Here is a 17,838-nt window from a genome sequence, read left to right on the forward strand (position 1 = left end):
TATTTAGAGGCAAGAATTGAAAGTACAAAAATAATCCTGACTGCACCTCACTGTAGGGTTACAAGTTTTAAACTTTGTCGTTGGTCATTCAAACCTCGAAAATGAGCCTTTTCTCAAAATTTCAAGACAATCGGTTCCGACATTTGGCTTTAACCTGAATAAAGATCTTAAGTTGAATTTTTTCCAGATTTCTGGTTTCAGAACGGCCAAAAAGGCAAAAGTTTACTATTTTTTCGCAGGATTCGTAAATATTTCCATATCTTTTTAACTACGAGCTCCTGGAATGTGAAATTTTGGCTTTGGAATTACAACCATGTACTACACCCCCGATAGCATGTTTGTACGTGTATAAATCTTCGGACTTAAAATAAATTTTTCATTTTTCTAACTTTTAGAACTTTTTGAAAGATTCGAAAAAACGTCAAAATCTCCTAAACTAAGAGCTTTCGGGTGACGGAGTTTTGGGAAACGTATCGCAACCCTAAAATAAACTCCTGCTAGCATGCAAGTAAGGTTGAAATAGTCAAAAAAATTAATAATGCTTTTTTTTCAAGTTTTCGAACTTTTGAACAATTTGTAAAATCGTCCGTATCTTCTAAATTAGGAGCTTCTGGAAAGTGAAGTTTTGGCAATGAAATCACAACCCTAAACTTTACCCGCGTTATGATGCACTTAACGGTTTTAAATTTGGAATAGATTTTTGAATTTTTCTCTAGGTTTTTAGAATTATTGAAAAACTCGTAAAAATGTCCATACTTTCTGAGCTACGAGCTTTAATGATGAATTTTGGCATTGAAAGTGCAACCCTAAAACACATCACCGTTTGCATGCAACCACGGTTGCAAACCGTTTTTTAGCTCAAAAGTTAAAAGAAAAAAGAATTCCCTTTCAAACCAAATCAATTGTAGAAAACAAGGAGGTTCTGTTTTGACAGCAAAAATAAGGTATAAGTCTCTATTTTAATTAAAAGACTATCTGAATGTTGTGCCGGACATTATGATCTCTCAAAAAATTATAGTAAAACTTGACAAAATTTTCCAAAAGCAACTTATTTTGTTTTTTTTTTGCTTATTTTAATCATTACAGATTTTGCACTCATTTACTTTTTTTGCTAAATTTACTTATTACCGATTTTGCGTGCAAGGTTTAGATTCGTATATCATTTAGTTGATTCTTGATTACCTCTTTTGATGTTACGCCTATGTTTACATCTTACATTCAAGATGTGAGATGTAAAATCATAACATGAAAAGAATTAGGCAAGAATCAACTGTTCTTTTCTTATGGTTTTCTCTTACAGTTTCGTTTTAAACGCATTTCGTAAATTGAACAAAGTTTCGTCTAGTCGATACTGCTTCTTCAATTTTTCTTTTCCACGTGACTAATCGCATATTATTTTTTTCTGCTGTCTATCTAAATTTGATTTTGAGGTGCAGCCAGAGACATTCATTCGAGATTGATAAATTGCTGTTTTGTAGCTTTTGTCGACATTTTCCCGTTTTTTTTTCGAAAAATGAGATAAAATTTGCGCAATTATTTTTCACATATTGGACGTGATACTTGAATTGCAATCATTTTGATCACATACATATGAAATGTTGATTTCTTTTTAAAAATCTTTCCTTTGAAATTGGATGCAGAGCGCAATTTCATAATTTAATGTATCTATGTAATAAGAAGTAAGAACTGACTTTTGTACAGATATACCCCAACAGATACTGCCGCTTATTTTTTAACAACCTCGTTTTGAACGACTGCTTTACTCAAACATTTTTCATTTTTCTAACTTTTTGAAAGATTCGAAAAAACTAAGAGCTTTCGGGTGACCGAGTTTTGGGAAACGTATCGCAACCCTAAAATAAACTCCTGCTAGCATGCAAGTAAGGTTGAAATAGTCAAAAAAATTAATAATGATTTTTTTTCAAGTTTTCGAACTTTTGAACAATTTGTAAAATCGTCCGTATCTTCTAAATTAGGAGCTTCTGGAAAGTGAAGTTTTGGCAATGAAATCACAACCCTAAACTTTACCCGCGTTATGATGCACTTAAGGGTTTAAAATTTGGAATAGATTTTTGAATTTTTCTCTAGGTTTTTAGAATTATTGAAAAATTCGTAAAAATGTCCATACTTTCTAAGCTACGAGCTTTAATGATGAATTTTGGCATTGAAAGTGCAACCCTAAAACACATCACCGTTTGCATGCAACCACGGTTGCAAACCGTTTTTTAGCTCAAAAGTTAAAAGGAAAAAGAATTCCCTTTCATTTATTTCTTACCGATTTTGCGTGCAAGTTTTAGATTCGTATATCATTTAGTTGATTCTTGATTACCTCTTTTGATGTTACGCCTATGTTTACATCTTACATTCAAGATGTGAGATGTAAAATCATACCATGAAAAGAATTAGGCAAGAATCAACTGTTCTATTTTTATGGTTTTCTGTTACAGTTTCGTTTAAACGCATTTCGTAAATTGAACAAAGATTCGTCTAGTCGATACTGCTTCTTCAATCTTTCTTTTCCACGTGATTAATCATATATATATTTTTTTCTGCAATCTATCTATATTTGATTTTGAGGTGCAGCCAGAGAAGTTCATTCGAGATTGATAAATTGCTGTTTTGAAGCGTTTGTCGACATTTTCCCGTTTTTTTTTCGAGAAATGAGATAAAATTTGCGCAATTATTTTTCACATATCGGACGTGATACTTGAATTGCAATCATTTTAATCACATATATATGAAATGTCAATTTCTAATTTTAGATCTTTCCTTTGAAATTGTACGCAAAGTTTTGATAGATTTAAGCAAAACAACTGTTTGTCTTGCTTAAATCCTTCGTTCTAACTTTGTAATCCTGCATTGTAATTTCGCTTCATTTTGCTGACATTCAAGTTTCTTTTTTTTTGTTTAAATACAGGTAAATCAATTTTCAGAAAATTCACCTTATACGTACAAAAAAAACAACAGAATGCCTATAAGGTGTTATTCATTTATAAATAATTGAAAATAATTTGATGTATTTCGTTATCTAATTCAGTTTTTTAATATGCTATTGTAAACAACTTTTTTCATCCGTTTGTTTTTTCTTTCACAAAACTATTTCATAAACGCCATTCCCTCTCAGCCAAGGACGCTTAACGACAGTTAAACACTAGCCGCATGTAAAGCAGACAACAGATGCTTTCAAATTTTCAATGCTACAGATGGCGATCATAGCAAAATGAGCATTTTTTGCCAGTTAGGTTGGAATAAAGTAGAGTCATAATAACACGCTACGCTCGCTAATGTAAACATTCAGGTTCAATTCACAGTTTCTTCCCATCTTTTTTGTTGAAATAAAGTTTTTTGACGCTAAAAAAACACGAATAAAAAAATTCAGCTCCGCATTGAATTAAAAACATAACCAGCAAACAGTAGGAAAAGTGTCAACGACCTCCAGTAAGACAAAAAATATTCATTTTTTGAAATTTGAAGAACTATCATATCACTTTGAGTTTCAAGATCTTGAATATTTCCAAGATCAACTCTTTTTTCATTAGAGAAAACTCAATGAATAGAAGATTTTTTATTCCACTGGGAAACCCAAAAAAACGCACTTTCAAACCTTAAACATGTTCACGTTTGTGGAAGCCATTCCCGCTGTCTTAACTGGAGAGCGTAATTTGCACTCCTTTAGCAAATGAATTTGAAATCAACTGGAAAAGAAATCGAAACCAAACCGTAAATTATTGCCTTCATCACGTTCATTACCGTGAAATTAATTTGGAGTCATCATTTTTTCGACATTGGGCACAATTGAACAGGAATATGACTATGAGCTGTAAAACAAAGAAAGGGTTAATAATTGATTATCTTTAAAAAATAAAACATAATAATTAATTAGTTTCACTTACAAGGAAAATGATTATAGGGATTGCGAATGGACCAAGTACTTCAGTTGACGCCTGAATCCAGCAAAAGGTGAAAACCCTAAATATATTCAACATACCGTCAGAAAAGTGTCCAGCTAGAAAAATGGTAATCAAACTTTTCCATTTTCGAGATTCATAGAACAAATTACATTTTATTTCTCTTTGGACTTCAAGAATCTCGGATGATTGACCGACCAAAAACCTACCAAACAGAAACTTTTGAAAAATCAGCTAGAAGTCATTTATTGAACAAGCTTATGTCAATTTTTTTTTATAAAACTAACCCAATTAGAGAAAACTGAAGCAGCTGATAACTTTTCATTCTGAAAAAAAAAATTATGCCAAAAAATTCAAAAATCATAATCGCAACTACCTCAAGCATGGTTTGCGCCATTTACACTTTTTTTAGAAGAGCCCAACTTGCTTTCTAGTTATAAACAAGCTGAAGTTGACTTGAAAAACAATCAAAAGTCAAGTTCCTCAAGTGAAACAAAACAAGACTAACCGGTTCTGCGCAAGTAGCACAGAATGGTCGGACCACCATAATCAATTAAAAAATTGTTTCGATTTATCCGAATTGATGTTCCATTTAGCTAAATTTGGAGACTAATGAAACTCTCTTAAAAATGATAATTTCAGTCCAACTTATCTCGACACAGAGAAAACTGGCCTGAAACTTCACTGAAGGAAAAAGGCTATAAAAATAATTTTAGAGTACTGGATCAAATATTACTTACTTGAGGCGTTCAATTGCTGTGAAAGACGACGCGACTCCAAATACGACAATAGTGAACACAATGCTGAACACTGAAAACAAATAAAAGCTTATGAGACAACTTCAGGTCAGTGAGAAAACCTTTTCACATAATGATTACGATTTTTACGATGATTCGGACTAAAATTATTCGGCATCAACTTTCCACACAGGTGGAGCGGAGCTTCACATTACTTGCATCTTGACAAAAAATCCAAAATCAAAATGTGAGAAACTTTCTTACATTGGACAATAAAAACTCCGATGCAATAGGAGACGTGCAAGCATAAATCTATCAGACCACCAGAGTAAAATATCAAAAAAGCAAGGTATTTTTTCTAAAAAACATTTTCTTGGAAAGGTTTGAACACAGGCAAAGCTGCAGCTTTGCAAACACGAGCGAAAGCGGCAAATATCCAGGAGCTTTAAAATGAAGAAACCTCAAATTTTACTTGTAACCTAGGGCAGAGCCCAGAATATTCCGACTACCTGTTAATCCATCTCGAACGAATAGATTTTGGGGAAAATATTCAAAACTATCAATTTTGGAAAATTTCAAAGATCGAGTGTGAAAAATTGAGTCGTACGAAACTATTACCACCGATAAGCTAGCCTCAATTCAATTCGGAACGATTTTGTTTTGCCAGATAACTCGCCATGCATAAATAATTCGTGTTACGATTTCAGGATATGAATAAAATCTACGAAGCGCGCATAAATTAGTCCAGAGCATTGCCAAATTGGCAATTTTAAAACTCTGAGGTAAAAAATCTTCTTAAATTTGATCTCAGGGGTCGACATCTTCAATTGGGCATATTTTTTTTGCTACAAAATAGATCGCCGAAAATTGCCTAAATAAAAAATCACACCAAGCATAAATATTCCGTTTTCTTCCTAAGTCGAAACAATAACATAAATGCAACCACACTTACTTTGAATGTAATAAATTATAAAGTATTAAACCAAATTGCGTATGAATTGAGCTTTTTAAAAATCTGGCGAAGTAATTTGAGTAGGAAACATTCTGACATGGGATTTAAGTTATTTTGCTGTTGTAAGAAAAAAATAGTTTTTTTTTCCGGTTCAATCGATGAATTAAAAAATCATTATTAACTGTGTTAGCTTATTACTGATCAAATGTAAAAGCACTTGGGATTATAATGCGAATGTAGCCTACCGATTCGAAAGAGCCACCAAAAATAGCACATTTTTGCGAGCTAGGTTGGAAAAAAAAGTTGCATCGCACTATCACTCAAGTAAACACATGGTCAACAACATAAAAAGATAGTTTTATTGAAAAAAAAAAACGGCTTATTGAACCATATAAAAACACCCATTTAAATATGTGAACAAAGCCGACAAAAATTTGACCAAAAGGTATATTCGAAAATTTCAGAATAAGTCATTAAGCAATATTTAAAAAAAGTCGATAAGAAAACCCGGCAAATACTGAAGAAAATAATTTTAGTCCACGCCATAGAAAAAGTCTTGATATTTTTACTACCATCAAAAGAAAGTGTATTGTGCATAATTTATATAACGCTTGCTAATTCCATGCGTAAATAATGAGACACCGCCAAATTAACAGTTCAATCGAATATAAGCTGGCAATAATTTTAACCAAAAAGCAAAGAGCCAAAAAAAAATCATTCCATTTTTCTTGGACAGAAAACAACTCAGTATATAAATATCCATTAGAGCCGACTTAATTATAAAAAAGTACAAAAATATACACAAAAAAGTTATCGCAAGAGTATAAACTATCAGGAAAAAAATTCAAAAAAGCGAGTTACTTTGCAAAACAATTCCGGTTGCGATTCGAATCACAAACCTGGATCGAACAAAGCAGAAAATTTAACCTCATATCAACTGACAATTGTACATTCGGCTTTTAACCAAGTTGATGAAAAAAGTGTCATTCAAAAAGTTTCAAAAAAGACGGTAACCGTGTTTAAAATTGAATCAGCTGCTTTAACAGTAACGTTAAAAAGATAACTGTAACGGCGGACTTGAAAAATTGGCAATTTAAGACAGAGACGACGCTGCACTTCGGTAAAACAAGCCGCTACTTCGATTAAAATGGCAGACCGGAGCTTTGAAATAGACAAAATAAGTCAAGCAAGCATTTGAAAAAGTTCGCTCTACGGGATTCGACCCATCGACTAGTTGGAGCCTAATGTCTTAATAGACAATTAAAGAAAGCTTTTATTGCAAAAAGCACAAAATCAACATCCAAAACTAGTTTTGTTTTCTAGTACATTTAAGTTTTTTTAAAAAACCTTAAGGTCCAAATATAAGTAAATTTTCATACAATAGTCACTCGGTCGCTTTTTGCTCGAAAATAGACGAAAACTCAAAAAATGCATTTTGATTTTTCTCGACACTGGAAAATTTGTCGGAAATGATTTAATGTCGTTCAAATCATGACTGAAAGGGCTTTAATATGATATATCTCTCAACCCAGACTGGTGATTATTTGTGGTACCTGATTTTGCGAGAAAAAGAAGAAAATAAATCACCCGAATACAAAGTTCCTCCCCACATTTTTACTCTGCCGATCTTCAGTGAGCATTAGTGTTATAGTAATATTCTTTTTTCTAATCTAGGTCGCAAATATTGGTGCCACTTTACGGCTTTTGGATAGCAAACTTACTAATAGGGAGTGCCAATTTGAGCATTATGGAGTGTGTATTGGAGATGAGGTCCAGAATCGGTGCGAAGAGAATGAGGAACCAGCTAGATGAGAGGAAGAAGTTCTCGACTGTGAAGCCAACAGATACATCCAGCTAAACATACAAATAGATACTTTCATTACCATCTGCTCACTACAAAGATTCTAGAATTTTGACGCTGAATGCGAAGTTGCACTTCAAGCAAGCAAGCAGCAAAAACGGTATAAAAACCCCAAAAATCATCAAAAACAATAACAAGCCAGAGAAAGAACATAGTCAACAGTCAGCAATCAAATGTCAACAAAATCAAGGAGACTAAAAAAGATACACTTCCTTTTTTTTTTTTAGAAAACTCTGAATTTCAAAAAATATGTTGAAAACTCTGAATTTCTAATAATTTCAGAGTGAGGTTTTCTAATAAAACCAGCCCAAATTTAGAAAACTTGATCAACAGAATAATTCTTTATTCCGCTGTCTGAAAAGTATAATTCCTTTCGAAACTAGAATCAATCATACTTTTTCGCGCCATTTGTAAATCTAATAAATTAGAATTGAATTATAAATGAAATCAAATATCATACCACTACAAGTTGAGCATAAAAGACTATCTAAAAAAATCACTACGACCTTCACTACAATCAATGACAGCTAATACATGAAAAATCTGCTATATACCTACGACAATGGCAAATCAACAGCAATATCTACTGCATCATAGACAAACTTGAGCTACTTTACTAGACCCCTTAGCTGCGCATATCATATAAAAAAAATAGCCAACAGAGTTGGAAAAGAGTCAAATGAACTCAAATGTTTATTAATGAACTCAAATAAACAAAAAAATACTGACTTTATTTTTGTTTGAAAAACTAAACTTTCGATTTAAAAATAGATAAAACTAGCCCAATTTGAGAAAACTCGATCAGTAGAAAAACTTTATATTTCACTGGGAAACCTGATAATAAAATTCCATTTTCTGGATGGGAAAGCCACGTCTCACCGAATAGACGCGGGACAGATCCAAGTGCCATCCACTCCACTAAAGGAGCTGCCAAGAAAACAGATAAATATTGGTGTCGGTGCCTGTACCGTGGTTTTTGACAACTGATCAGAAAAAAAACAGCAACCCTGCTCGGGATCAAGGGACCTGCTGGAACACAAAATATAATTAGGGATTGAATCAAACCCAGGACCAAGATGTGAAATCAACATTTGTCTCAAATCCATCCTTACGACCAATCAAACATATGGTGCCCTTATGGGAGATGGATTCACTTGAAAAGATCGGGACTAAAACGTGTTAAACAAGGGAATGCGACACACGAGGAATTGAACTAGCAAACATGTCTAAAAGTACCTATTAGAAATGACATCTTTAACAAACTGGCAGGAACCACATGGGGTTGCGATTAGGATACCCTGGATCTCATATACAAGACAATAAGCCGTAGCGTTCTTTGCTATGCCGCACCCATCTGGTCTCCTAGCTTAAGTGATAATAGGTGGAAAGAGCTGCAAACAAAACAAAACAGGGCATTAGCGACTATAACTGGGCGTATAATGATGTCTCCGATTGATCATTTACACACCGATTGTTCATTGAGACATCGACTGATCATTTACACACAAATATTACCTGTTAGAACGCACAGCGAAATGCTAGCGAAACAAATTTCACTGAAATGTCATCTGTCAAACTTCACTGAGAAGTCATCTGTCATACAGGGTTGACAACCACATCGCCAGCTCCGTACTGAGCAAGCGCATAAACTAACCAACCTTACACCATCAACATCACAATGACATTTCCTGTGTTTTTGAACCATAACGGTGATGTGACCATCAAACAGTTTAGGCAGGGAATAAAAAAATCACACCAATAGATAAACTTATTACCCAAAATGAACAAGCAAATACCAAGAGACAAGCCGTCGAAAACAAGCTTAAAAGAAAAACAGCTGCAGAGAGCAACAAGAAGCAGGCTATCGCAGCGCCGAAGCGGTTACTCTGATCTGCTTATTAATTAATTCCAGAAATAAATCTAAAATAAGAAAAAGAACGCGGAATGCAAACAAAGCCCATATGGCAGCCACCACATGTTTAATTGTCCTAACAGGCTCATTTACTTAACAATAGGAAGCACGTGGAATGAACATTGTAATAAGGTAGCACAATTTCTCAACTCCCTACATAAAGAGAGCGAAATCCCTTAAGACAGGGTGACCACTTTTTTGAGAGAAAAATAGTGACTATGACAATTTTTTTTATTTTTTGTTGACCTTTTTTTCAGGCCGGCCAAATTATTTTTTCAAGCTCTGCCAAAGCACTAAAAAGTCCCTGTTTTAGCCAAAAAATTTATGTGTTGTAGGCATAATTTTGAATAAACAGGCTGAAAAAGTCGGTTTTAGGCACTTTTTGAAAAATTTTAGGGTCTGTCAACAAAAATAGTGTACTTGTAAATAGTGACCAATTAGTGACCAATAGTGACTGGTCACTAAAATAGTGACCAAGTGGTCACCCTGCCGTAAGAAATCGCAGCAAAATTAACCGACGCACATTAGACGGAAAGTAGCCATTTCAAACAGGGAAGAAAACTACGCTCAGTCTCTGAAACAGGGTTTTGAGTAGTCGCCACACATGACTTTTTGCTTCATCGCCGTCAATGGTGATGAAGAACTTGTGGTATTTAATTCATCAGCCTGAATATACCCCTAGGACCCACAGAACTGGAGATTTGCACAGTATTTACCTAGCAAACACTGGAGCACTTTCAAAACAATCTTATCCTGCAGATAAATACTGAGATGAGACGAAATGAAGTAACCAAGAACGGTGAAATCCCGCATGCGCGAAGGAACGAAAGCGCAAAAACAGAAATCAGCCAATCAGATTTCAGTAATCTAAAATTTGGAAAGAAAGTAAACATTTCCAGGGACTGAATGATTATATTGGCCGAATGTAAAACGGCAGAAATATGCAAGGTTTTCAAATTTTCACTGACCGCCGGCGAAATGGAACGAATTCAATATTTCAAGGGTTTCGTTATAAAAGACGGAAAATATTTAACTCATTTTAATTGAATGGCAATTGAATCTTTTTAAAAAATGACTTTCGGCTAATTTTGTTTTCGGTCCGTCGCTTACAAGTTTTTTCGCCCATTCGTTCCTTCGCGCATGAAAATAGCCCCCACCATGAACACCAGAAACAAAACCAAGCACAAATAATCATTCTGGACCAGTCGTGACGGCCACCAGTGCATGGTTAGAACATGGTTTAAACGGGGAAAAATGCTCAAACGTCAAAACGCGAATAATCGAATTTGCCTTAAAAAAAACAATATCATCACGACCTATAAAAGAGTCTTCACTGCGTTCATTGACAGTGAAAACTTTTACGCAACCTAAGTGTCTTGACTTCGTTTTTGGTAAGAAACAAATAACCTGGTCTTTTCTGACGGCGCACGAGCACATCAGAATGGCCACACTAGCCGAGGCAGCCATGAACGCACTGAGTGGTCCATACAGCACAAACAGGTATCTGTACTGTTCAGATCCCCTGTCAACTTCACATTTATCCGCATCAACTTCACCAACGACATTGACGCCATTATCGTTCATCATACACTCTGTCTTATCTACAAGACTGACTGAATCTGTTCCCGCGTGGTGCTCCGCAGATTTTAGCTTGGATTGTCTTTTGTTTGCTATGAAAGACAATTTCTGAGGATTGTTGTTGACTCTCGTAGTCGATTGAGACCAAAAAAGACTGCAACTTTTCTTCAGTTTTCCATACGCGCTGAAATATACATTGACCATATACAGTTTAACTTCGAAATATGAAACTACATTGCCAAAAGAATTCTGTAGCATAGTTAATTTATATTATCATGAGTTTCTGTTGACCTTATAGACATAGGTCAGATAAAAGAACTGTTTCGTGGGTTTAGAGAGACGTTAGATGGAAGGACAGAGACAATTCCAGTAGCATTTCTGTTATTCGACTATTTTCACAGCTTAAACTGACCTGTTTGCGAGGATGGTGACTGGTATGAGGTAGACTAGGAATGCATGGAGGGCCATGCCAGCATAGAACATGATCCACTGCAGATCCAACTCTTCAGCTTCAAGTGTACCTGCAAACAGGGGCACGCAAAAATATACGGTGATATTATGGAACCTTTCTCTAAATTATTCAAGTTTTTTCATAATGGAATTAGTTCAATCCACAAAATGGTACAAATCACTAAATTGTTGCCTAGAAAGTTTCCCGGGAAAAATTTCTTTTTCGAGCGGAGCTTGCTCGAGAATAACGTCATCGATTTAGCACTTAATTTCAGGTAACCCAGAACCTAAATTTCAAGCTCCATTTTCGCATCATTTTCACTTTTCGATATTTGGAGAAGGTGATTCGATTTTAGCAAAAGAACTTGAAGTGAATTTCAAAACAAATCAAAAGGCTTGCACACGACACCTACTAGAGCGAAAATAAGACACAAAAACTCAAAAAATAAAAGTATGCTTTTTTAGTTAACCGTTGCGTGACGTCGTTTCCTTTGAGTCTGTCACCTCTGTCACGCCACCACTCTGAAACACAGACAATCTTTTTAGTTCACTAGCAAAGACTGGAATGCAAAGGGAGAAGAGAAAATCCACCCACCAATATTACCGCAAACAGACAGTTATGCTCTCGGGTAACGGAAAAATAATCCGTTCTCACAATTATATAGTGTTAATTTAGCATTTATTAGATTAGAAACATCTTTCCAAAGCTCGTTCAATTATAGAAAACAGAGACGTAGCGGAACTTCGCTCTAGTTGCAATACGACAGACATAGCATTGCGAAATAGCAGACAAAGATGAAACGAAAGCTAATAAGTAAAAAAAAAACAATATTTTGTCCCGAACGATGTTCAATTTGAGGAAAACGCGTCCGACAGTAAGCGTACCGGCGTTAAACAACTTATCAGAAACATTAACTGAGCGGCAACTAAGCCGCCCTAATTTGGGTAAATCACCGTTGAGTCGAAAAAAAATTATGAAAAATTTCGGGGTGCGAAGATCTGATGTTTGAGGTACAAAGATCTGAAAATATATGACTTTTTTCATCTGACTTGTTTCATTTTATATTCCGTTCTGAAAATATGAGACTTATTTCAATTTATGCTTCTGGCGGTGGATTTTATGTCATAGAACGCGAAAATGTTTAAAATCTGGTAAATTAACAAAAAAAAAAATATAGCCAACAGGCAGTTGGAAAAAGCCAGAAAACCTCAACTTTCCAAGTTCAAAGTAGAAAGTATATGGCCTTAAAGCTCTTTGACATTTCAGAAAAAAATTTTTGATTGACACTTGATAAAAACTAGCCCAATTTGAGAAAACTGGATCAATAGGTCAATTTTTTCCGCTGGAAAATGATAAAAATTCAGTTCCATTTTCTAAACAAGAGGTCGATGCTGTTCTTTTGCTGTTCGAAAGTGGAGTGTGCCTTCCTTTCAACAAAGGAAAGGAACTGAACTTAAAACGACAAAACAGATAAGCCGACAATAATGAGAGAAGCGATAGATCGACAATCTTTTTTAAAATTTTCACTTTGAAAAAACAGGTCTGGCCCGGATTCGAACCTAAGATCTTTTCCGTCCTAGGCATTATCGTTAGCTCTGGCCCAGTATCGCAGATGCCAAAATCTGTGTTTATTATGAACCAAGCAATCAAGTGATTCTAATAAACTAGTTGTGAACCAGAAAAAGTCTACATTACGAATTGATAACACTTGCTAACCGCAAGCGTAATTATCTTCACTACAAAGGATATGAGAAATACAGATTTCTACTCAAGAAAAATCGAAAAAAACTTGCAAAAAACGTTACCTGTGAGAAAAATAATGACAAAAAATGAAAGTGGGTCGGCAAAATTTATTACAGCTTAATAAAATAAGTTGTCAAAACTAAATCGATTTTGAAAAATTGCCCAGATACTAAAAGAAAAAAACAATTGGAAAACAAGCTGACATAATTCAAAAACAAAAATAGATGGCCTTAAAACTCTTCACAATTTCTGATTGACAATTTTTTGTTTAAAAAAACCCAATTTGAGAAAACTGGGTCAATAGGTAAAGTTTTTATTTCGCTGAGAAATCTTATCATTAAATTCCATTTTCGAAATTAGAAGTCGATCACGTTTTTCGCTACCTCTACACTTTTGCTGTTCGGTAGAGGAGTTTGCCTTCCTTTCAACGAAGAAAATGGACTCAACTTGAAAAGGAACCAAAAATCAAACCGCGAAAAACTTAATTTGAGCGTGAACAAATTTTGGTACCTTTCCTGAAAAAAAAACGAAACACAAAAATCATCGCGACCTATATAAGAGTCTGAACTACGTTGATCGAGTCATAATAAGTAAAGTTTTTCAAGAAAGCTTTAAATAATTCAAAAAAGCACTGCTTTATCAAGAGTACTCTGTAATAGCAACCAGCAACTTCATTAAACTTTTCAGAAAATGAGAAAGTCTTGTTGATTTATTATGGATCATTCAGTAAATTCTGTTGCACAAATTGTAAATCTAAAAAAAACGCTGGTTATGCCATATAGCGCTTGGTAACCGGAAGCGCAATAATCGATTGAAACTTTGGCAACCTTAACATACCAATTCACATCGTGTTAACAGGCAAAATCGGTTAACATTGCAGAAAATTCAACAAGAGAAAATGTAGCAAAAGAAAACACGTCACACTAAAAAAATTGAAGCCCTGAATAATCTGAGAAAAATCTGAAGTTCCGTTAAAATTTTGCGACCACAATCTCAGGGATATACTTTCAAAATGGGGCCTAGAAAATTAGACGAAAAGCAAATAGACATGACTTAAAAAAACGAATTTAGACGTCGATGCAAAATTACAAATATGGGAAATTAGATGTAATTTTATTGTTCCTGTCTGAAATTTCTTTACTGACTACAATTAATTTTCGTTCGAGCTTTCTAAAATGCAAACCAACTTTTCACATGCCGCAATTTTCACATGCCGCAATTGTATAATTTATGCATTTCAAAAATGTTTTATAATAATGAGATTAACGTTTTATAAATCAATTGTGATAAATATTTTAGGCTCTTTTTCCTTTTCCACCACCTCACTCAAACATGAATTTTATGGTCTAATGAGCGGTCTTACAAGGTTAATTATGGAGACCAAATATGTTTGTAATGGCCTAATTAGTCTAGCCAATTTTCACGACAATTGGACAAAAAGAACAGTAACTTCAAATATAAAAGTTTGCAGGTGGGGGGGGGCAAGGAAAAAGAGCCATATTTTGATATGCAATAGGATCATTTACTTTTTTTAAATTGTATAACTTGTTTTAAGCAATAAGTTTGTTAGCCCTTTGCTTTCCATCTAAAATGCTAGTTTTGCGAAAACAATTTAACGTCAAAGTACGTTCAAAATAGATGCAGTTTTTGCAATGTATGAACAGCGCTAACGCCAGGAAAAATAGCGGTTTGTTTATCATACTTCATAATATTATTGCTATTTAGAGTTGAAATGATTGACTTCATTTGAGCAAGTGCGGTTTTGAATTGTGGACGTCTCCTCTAATTGTCTTAATTCATGAATTATCTAATGAGCTATCTCTCCCTGCCACCTATTGCAAAAAGCGTTTTTAAATCGGGCGGCTCTCTTTCGACCAAATACGATTTACTACGCACTAGTTCATGTTGATGGAAAAGGCCACACAATCATTTACAGTCCCCGTAAGACTTTACTAATTTGGCTCCTAGATTTTCTTCTGAAACGGACTGGTATGTCAAAACATGTTCTCAAGGAAACGTTTGGTTGAACAGATTAATTGAGCCCACATGGAAATCTACTTAAACTCACTTACAATTCTTTCTTGAAAGAGAACTAAGGGCTTGTTTTACATATTAGTTCGACGCTCGATTCCAAAGCAAATACAAGACAACAAAAAGACTAAGAGCAATTAAGAAACGCAAACCCAAAGCAGTAAACCAACAACAAAAGTCATGTTTCTTCTAGAACTAATATCTATAAATTTTGCCAAACATGTGAATTTATCTTTAAGCTTTTTAGAGTGTTCCTTAACTATGATATCGTTTAAAATTATAAACATTTGACTGAAAACAAGAAAACCAAAAGATGATCCAAAAAATCAATGTAATGGATCTGCTAAGATATTTCACTAAATCCAATCAATTTCGAGATTCCTTTCAACATACAGCTCAAGCGAATGGCATCGCGAATTTTTGGCAATTCTTGTTGAGATGTTAGTTCTCAGAAAAATTTTCCCCGAAAATTTACCTGGTTTGTGCTGTTTGAAAGAGGCTGAGTAGTCGAGGCCGGAGCTGCAGTCAAGTTAGAAGTTGTCGTTGAAGGTGCTATTGTTGACGTCGGCTTTGCCACTTTCACGACAGTGAAGAACAAATCATTCGCCACTGGCTCGCAAAAACATTTCGTTCGATAAGAGTTGAGCCATTCTGATTTGCATTTGAGTGGCTTTCTCATTTCGAAGTCTAGTGACTTCAAACTGCTCGAAGGCCACATTATACATTCTGACATGAAGTTTGAGTCTTCTAATACTTCCTACAAAAAATACATATTGAGCGATTCAATCTGAACGAAAGAATGGCATGGATCAACCATACTATTACCAACCCCATCCCAAGTTGATATAGAGGGGAGAATATATGGAAAAATTATTGAGGATAGAAACTAGACCTTTGAAATAATTGTAGAAGCTAGTCGAGCTCTACTTTTAAAATAGTGCTTATGAAACTTCCAACATTTTATTGGTCAGTTATCTTCAGTCTGAGTACATCCAAACAGCTTTTGTCAACATGTTCGACGTAAACGAATAACACTCAGTAAAAACGATTATCAGACAACAAACAATCGCTAAATTATTGAGGATGGATCCAAATAAAAAAACTATTCTACTCTACTTTCAAAAAAGAGCTTTAAAAACGTCCAACATTTTATGGGTCGTTTATCTTCACTCTGAGTACACCCAGACAGCTTTTGTCGACCTGTACATTTGAATCAAAAGTAGAAGCTAATCGAGCTCAGCTTTTAAAATATAGTATTAAAAATTTCCAACATTTTATTGGTCGGTATATTCAGTCTGAGTACACCCAAACAGCTTTTGTCGACCTGTTCAACACATATGAAAAACACAAGGCAAAAAAAAACTATTAACAGAATCAGGGTTGGCATGTTATTTAACATTGTTATTTAACATTGAATTTAACTTACAGTGTTATTTATAATTTCTAACAGTGATGTTAGCTATTTCTCAGAAATATGAGTATTTCTTAGAAAAACATAACGCAACTATTCTGCATTTCAGATTCAAATTTGCTAGCGTTAACGAAAGCTGCCATGGGAAGAAGAAAGAGTGATACATGGTGTCATTACAAAGAGGTGAAAGTGGACGGGGTCGTGAGAGGAAAATGCGATGCTTGTTCCGAAACGATTGTAGCGAATCCCGAACGGATGAAAAAACATTGGGAGACCTGCAAATCAACTACCAGCGCAGATTTTATCGCCCGAAGTCCCTCTGAAACACCGAAGTGCCTCGAAAAGTCATGAAGCAGACGACTTTGGCAATGACATCTTCTGACAAAACACACGATATTGAACTTCAAATTGGCCGTTACTTCATTGCGTCGAACACGTCGTTCCTACAAGCGGAGAACAAAGAGTTTGGGAAATTACTTCAGCAACTGAAATCTGGAGTGAAAATACCCAACAGAAGGAGGCTCGCGGGTCCGATTGTTGACGAAGTTTATATGGAGGAGAAAGAAAAAGCTAAAGTGCAGCTTGCAAACTGCAACGCTACCCTAGCACTAGATGGATGGTCATCGCTGGCAAACGACCCAGTGGTTGGTGTGTCTATCACAACATCTGTAGGGACCTTCCTAGTCAATACGGTTGACACCTCAAGTGAAAGTCACACTTCGACGTATTTAGTTGAGTTACTGAAAATGGAGAAAGAAAAGTGTGAAACTGAATGGGGTGTAAAAATCAAATCGGTTGTCACTGACAGCGCGAGTAACATGAAAAGCACGAGGGAGGCCGTTTCCGACCCTGAAAACTTTTTTCATGCTTATTGATGTCAAGCGCATGCTATGAACCTTGTGGCGAAAGACATATTGTTAACAGCCCAACCAGTTATCAAAAAGGTGGTGGCCGTGTTGAAACAGCTGAGAAACTGCCACGCAGAGTCGGCCCTGCTGAAAACCACAAAAATTCCAATGCCACCTCTTCCTGTTGATACGCGTTGGAACTCTGTGGCGGACTCGCTCGATTATTTCACAACTTATTGGTCCAGAATTACAAAAATCTTTGAAAAAACGCTCAAGCCTCATGGCACACAGTGCAGGTATATGGAAGAAGCTCTGTTTTTTCAAAAAAAAGAGATTTAAAAACGTCCAACATTTCATTGGTCGGTTATCTTCAGTCTGAGTACAACCAAACAGCTTTTGTCGACCT

At 35.2% G+C, this 17,838-nt stretch overlaps 1 protein-coding gene across 2 annotated transcripts in view; it reads right to left on the minus strand.

The window, feature by feature from the left end:
* Positions 1–17,838, minus strand: part of LOC134842223 (uncharacterized) — a 78,782-nt gene that overhangs the window by 4,483 nt on the left and 56,461 nt on the right. For both annotated transcript variants that reach the window (XM_063858457.1, XM_063858456.1), the window contains 8 exons: positions 15,649–15,930; positions 11,869–11,920; positions 11,361–11,469; positions 10,778–11,132; positions 7,319–7,451; positions 4,649–4,718; positions 3,894–3,969; positions 3,751–3,818 (listed from right to left, as the gene is read on the minus strand). In XM_063858457.1, the coding sequence (XP_063714527.1) occupies positions 3,751–3,818; positions 3,894–3,969; positions 4,649–4,718; positions 7,319–7,451; positions 10,778–11,132; positions 11,361–11,469; positions 11,869–11,920; positions 15,649–15,930 (1,145 nt within the window). The remainder of the gene's footprint in view (positions 1–3,750; positions 3,819–3,893; positions 3,970–4,648; positions 4,719–7,318; positions 7,452–10,777; positions 11,133–11,360; positions 11,470–11,868; positions 11,921–15,648; positions 15,931–17,838) is intronic.

Source organism: Symsagittifera roscoffensis, chromosome 3 (assembly GCF_963678635.1).
Source record: "Symsagittifera roscoffensis chromosome 3, txSymRosc1.1, whole genome shotgun sequence".
NCBI classification, from domain to species: Eukaryota; Metazoa; Xenacoelomorpha; order Acoela; family Convolutidae; genus Symsagittifera; species Symsagittifera roscoffensis.